The sequence below is a fragment of the Lactuca virosa genome, chromosome 6, assembly GCF_052849685.1.
Source record: "Lactuca virosa cultivar CGN04683 chromosome 6, Lactuca_virosa_CGN04683_v6, whole genome shotgun sequence".
NCBI classification, from domain to species: Eukaryota; Viridiplantae; Streptophyta; class Magnoliopsida; order Asterales; family Asteraceae; genus Lactuca; species Lactuca virosa.
The window spans coordinates 88,463,421-88,469,448 of record NC_136431.1 but is presented as its reverse complement, the minus strand read 5'-3'; the positions used below and the strand labels follow the sequence as shown (position 1 = coordinate 88,469,448).

General features: G+C 36.1%; 1 protein-coding gene across 1 annotated transcript; it reads right to left on the bottom strand.

Annotated features, from left to right (window-relative positions):
* Positions 1-1,152: 1,152 nt before the first annotated feature.
* LOC145118798 (uncharacterized) lies at positions 1,153-2,544 on the bottom strand. Its single transcript, XM_079054464.1, has 2 exons — positions 2,135-2,544; positions 1,153-2,048 (listed from the first exon to the last, which is right to left on the bottom strand). Exons 1-2 carry the CDS (start codon positions 2,481-2,483, stop codon positions 1,303-1,305), a joined length of 1,095 nt encoding a protein of 364 aa, XP_078910590.1. The 5' UTR covers positions 2,484-2,544; the 3' UTR covers positions 1,153-1,302.
* Between the last annotated feature and the right edge of the window lie 3,484 nt (positions 2,545-6,028).

Here is a 6,028-nt window from a genome sequence, read left to right as displayed (position 1 = left end):
TCTACTGTATTTGGTATTTGGACAGAGTTACTACGATACAATTCTATTGTATATATTATTTCAACAAAATTTCAATAGAGTTTTAATAAAATTTCTACACCCCTAATAGAAATAATATAGTTATATGTATTCTCCTCCAAAAACAGTAAAAGATTTAAAATGAGGCCGAGACACTCACTTGGATTGATGCATGTCGAGAAACCGAAGATATTAAGAAGTTCTAGAAAATAGCAGTTTTGCAACTCGATGAATACTGATCTTGACTGGATGAATACTAATGTTGACCAGTGTAATTTTGCTTGGCCAGAATCTGATCGGAAACTACTCCAAAAACTGGCCGGAAAAGGGCTCTGGCGACCGTGGCTGATGTCGGCGATCGGCGGGTCGGCATTTCTGGGATGATCGGAGGCTGTTGGTCGACAGGGTGTGGTTGGATGAAGCTTCTCTGGCGGTTTCCCGGTATTTCGGCAAGGCGACAGTAGGCGGTCGATGGTGGTTCCGACGGTTGTGACGATAGCAGAGAGAGAGAGAGAGAGAGAGAGAGAGAGAGAGAGAGAGAGAGAGAGAGATCTTACTATTCAATCTTATCCACGACAAAACCTGATTCGTAATATATAACTAACTTTTCAATATGAAACCTGAAAATGGCCTTACGATTCAATCTTATCCACAACAACTCAATGTATTCTTTAGGCAGAAAAAATTAGAAACGTGATAAATTTCTAATTCGAATGAAATTCATAGGAAAATTGTTTGGGGATGAAAATTCATTTCCTAAGATGTTTCGTAATTCGTTTGAAGTTCATGTTTTGACACATATGTGAATCGTTGGAGCGTGACGCATCCAAATGAGGGTGCGCCGCGTCCACGAAACCGCACAGTGATCTAAAACGACTCACCGCGCTTCATAGGTAGGGTTTCGGAATCGATCGAAAACGCATCACGACCCATAAGGACGTGTCGCGCCTAATAGACCAGAAAACGATTTATGTCATTTCTAAACCATATATATATATATATATATATATATATATATATATATATATATGGAAATCCATTAAATTTTTAGTCTAACGAAGTGTAGAATTTAATAACATATAGCAATCCATTAAAAAATAATAATAATAAAATAAATTAATGAACAAGTTCTAGTTTTCCATCAGTTTTGTATATTTTATAAAATAAATATATTTATTGAATACCATAAATTGATAAATACAACAATTGCATGCATGCATGTATTAACGATTTTACTCGTAAGACGTAAATCAATAACCAGAACATGAAATGTTCACTGTGTCATCAGAAGTCGGCCAAACCTGGAGCACCACTATCACCGGCACCAGGAGCTTGTTTCTGAAACATGCAAACCTTGCAATTAGGTGAAGTTAAAGATGGAGTTTCATACTTGTCTTCCCCACCCATCAACGGCATGGCTACCCCTCTTTTCACTGGGCTCACATACCCTGGCCTGTAAGTTTTCCCCAAAATGCCCTCCACGTCGTCTGACAGCTTCAAGAACTTGAACTGGGTCTCAAAATGGGCAAAAGCGTCATTTGATGGTAACTGGTAGTTGTGAGTTTTGTCATCTTCTTTGGTCACAGGAACAGCCTTCATGTCAATCTCCACCAATCCACCCACTGTCACTCTGACGGTGTTGGTGTCGTCGGTCCTCTCCACCACCACTTCTCTAACTCCGGTGTTGGTTTTCCATTCTGAATCTCCGTCGAATGGGACGTTGACTTCTTGACCATCCCATTTCACGAGAAGAACGTCAACAGAGTCATCCCATTGTTGTACTTTCTTGGCTGAAAGGACGAGAGTGTGGGTGTCGAACATGACGGAGATAGATTGGACCCATGTGTAGTCACGGATCCTACCGGTGGGTCGACTTCCGATGAAGTGAGCGTTGATTTGGAGGTTGGTGTCAGAGACAAGAGCGAAATCGTGTCCTTTACTACCATGGAAGTAGAACATCACTCCATCACCACCAACGAACCTTGGATCATAACATAAAGAACCATATCCATTACATTTCGCACGTCTCCCTACAAAAAATAAAGATCTGTTAGTCAAAGAAGTGCATTCATGCTTGTTAAATAAAAGAAAAACGTTCTTCGAGGAGGTTGCATACATTTGCAGGTTGCTTCACACTTGCTACCACAATGGATGAAACATCCTTTTTGCTTCTTGTTCTTCTTGGGCTTCCTCTCCGGGCATTCTGCAGGACAAGTGAGTGTCTTTTTGTTGCATTTCCCGTTCGATTTACAGTAAGCCCGCTGCCTTCCGGTTTCTGGATCCGGCGTCAAGTAGTCGTAGTTAGTGGCGTCGGCGTCGGAGGCTTTCTCCTGTTTAGGCGCGGGTGCGGGGGCTGGACTCTTCTTATCGTCGTCAGGCTTCTCTTTGTCGTCAGCTCGAACATTGGCCAGTTGAATGGAGATACAAATGAGAAGGAAAGTTAGCAAAAGAAAAGACTTCCTCATGTCGCAAGCTGCGTTTGTGTCACTGTTTTGTTGGTAAGAATTTATTAAGAAAAGCTGAAGTAGATGATGGTGTTATTGAAAGGAAGGATATAAACTATTTATACCCGAATTAGCCAATTGGGTAAAACATTGATTTCGGCTTAAGGTACGCCTAAAACCATACACGAAAACAGAAAACTACAATATTCGACATTTACATCTAATTCTTGGAAATAATTTCACATGATCCTTTTAATTGAAGTCAATACCTTTTGGATTCTAAAATAAGTTAGTTGAAAAAGGATTAAATATTTTAGAGCTCTAAAATTTATGAAGTGTTTAAAAATTATATACTTTTATCATTAGGGTTTAATTGATTATCATATTATCATCATTGTATACAATACATTTTTTTTTAACATCAAGAAAGAAATGCAAATAAATACTAGCAAAGCGCTAGAGAACAAAACGGCAAGATGAACAAGCCTCAAGTTTTATAGAAAGCGGGCCATGGATTATCCACACAAACTAAACCAATTAGTGGAGCTACCTGGCTTAGTTCTATTACATAACCACATGAATTATTACATAACCACATGAAAGAGTTCGACATAATCTCACTAACAATACAATCAGAGTTGACTTTAACGCCATTGAAGATCAGATAATTTCTGAAATGTCAAACAATGCATTAAACTTTATAATGTTCACATAAACATATTTAAATAGTTATATAAGAATTATAAAACATTTCTTTTTTAATGACTATTGAACGTCAACTTCATTGAATGCAAAGATGATCCTACAAGTAAAGTTTTATCCATTGAATGACATTAAAGTCGACACCTTATTGGGCGTCAAATCCATTAAATTATGTCAGGTGTCATCCTTTAATTATCAAGTTTGCCACCTGTCATCTTTTTGGTCACCATTGTTTTGGTTTTTTGTATGTAAAAGCTATATCCGATTCTTTTTCTTTGTTACCAAGTATATCCATAAAATTATAAATAATTCATCAAAAAATCAAAGCTAATAACAAGAACCCAGGGGCATAGTTTTGAATGAGATCTTTTGTCACATTCGTATATATGAGACGATGCATTCTCTTGGGTTTTTTGTGACTGCAACTACTCTCCTAAATCATCATTGACTATTTATCCAAAATCTCGACAGGCAATCGATAATCAACGGTATTTCATTTCTCATACGCCTTATTTCTCTGATTTTGTATAATGGATTGCTTCATCTTTTCATTTTCTTCATTTAATTCTTAGAGAAGTCAAACCATTTCTCCTTAATTTTGTAGGAGTGGGTAGAATTTAGCTACTGGACATAATTATTTTCCCATGCCCCGCCACCTGTTACAACCACTGTTTACTAGGTCAAGATTAACGGTTTATTTGCTATATATATATATATATATATATATATATATATATATATATATATATATATATATATATATATATATATATATATATACACGGTCACGACACCAAGCCGTTCAACAAGACGCTCAACATTATGGTTTAACCTTAATGTTGTATATATACTAATCTCATCTAGTGAATCCCTTCAATCAAGGGATTGTATCTAATCTAAATATAAACCGAACATGTAAATAAGGAATGAATCAGATCAGATCTTCTCCAGATTTGGATCTCAACACCAACACATCAGAAGTTGATCAGAGCAACAGCTTCAGTCATCAGTGTCAGGGCTAAGCTAATCAGCTTCAACTTCAGCAGATAATGAATAACCATCAGTGAGTATCATCAGTGTATCATCCGATCAGTGTATCATCAGTGTATAACCATCAGCGCCTAGACACATTGATCAGTCTTCAGTATATGGTATCTTCATTCGTTTGGTGTTGATAGAGTCTTCAGGGTCTTTCAGTTATCAGAGAAAGTTCTTCAGTCTTCGACATATGAACTTCCATGAGCATATCTTCAGATTAACTAATTATAACTATAGTGTATATATTTTGCATCATAAACATGTACAATTGAGTGACCCAACAATCTCCCCTATTTGGTGATGTCAAAACTAAACTAATAAAGAATGAACTAATAAATAAATACAACTAAAGTAATATGTTGATTTCTGCACCCCCTTAGATTTAGCTCTCTCCCAGATAAACAACATCATATTTTTTCTCCCCCTGAGACTAATAACCTTCTTCTTTCAAGAGTGTTTACTATTCAAGGAATGATCAAGTAACAACGTAGCAGAACTAGACATTTTTCCCCCTTTTTGACAGCATCAATAGGTACTGCCTTCTTTTTTTATTTTTTTTTTATTTTTTTGATTTTTATTTTATTTTTTTAAGAAGACAACAAGTAACCTGAAAAAAGAAAAACATCAAACAAAGTTAGAGGATAAGATAGGTGTATCACACTATAGTGTTGTTGCAATAGTAGATCATTTACAAAGAATTGTGAAGTCTCATCAACGTATGTTTTTAAAAGCTGAAGCATTAACTTCTTATATTATAAGAAAAAGGGCGAGAGTGGATAGGTCCGTGTAATATATCATGGTACATGATATACCCATCGACACAGAGTTTTCAAGTTCTCATCAGTGTCTAGCATTTGACAATAAATCATAAAACTCTTTAAGAAAAATGATAGGGAAAGAATGGGTTGGTGCGTGTGATAAACTACGGTACATAGTCTAACCATCGGCATAGACTTTAGAACTTTTATCAGTGTGTGGTTTTACACAGTGAATCATCAAGTTCTTATAAAGAATACTTGTGAAAGAGAAGTAGGATGTCTTAATCATGCTAACGTGAAATCAACGTGAATTATTGACAGTGCTAACCCATCAGCAAGAAGTAGTTTAATCCTTGCATCATAAAGTTAGTTGCAGTCTAGAATCTAAGATTCACCTTTAATTCATAAAGGTACCATGTCATACCTCATTTTAGGAGGTCAAGGACTGTTGGTTTTAATCACTATAACACTCCTATGGTGCACATGCAACCCTAGATGCTTTGGATCTATGTTTTCTCTAATTATACATGCAATTTGATTTTCCAAAGCATACATCCTAACTAGCATACAATAGAGGATATACCATATAAAAACCAAGTTAGATGAATACCTCTTGATGAGGTTTGTAGTTCTTGGCCTTTCAAGAGCTTAGCACCTCAAGTGTGATGCCTCAAATGGTTCACAAACACCATGAACAAAGGAGGACTTTGAGAGAGAGGTTTAGCACCACCGAAATCGGCTAGGGTTCTCTCAGAACTCTTAGAATGTTTAGTGTAACCGATTTTGGCTAAGGGATAACACATATATAGTGTAGGATTCCAAGAGTCATTGGTAAACCCTAATCCATACACTTAGGTTATGATCCATATCTCATGTGGGCTAACTCTTCATGGATACTTACATAAAACTTAGCCCAACATGGATCAACAACCCAAACACTATATATATATATCACTGATTTACATAATCAGTCCCCGTTAATTTAATTAGTTTCTTTTGATCACTCAATTAATTCCAAATTAATTATTGATCAATACTAATTAAATAATATTATTTCACAATTAATAT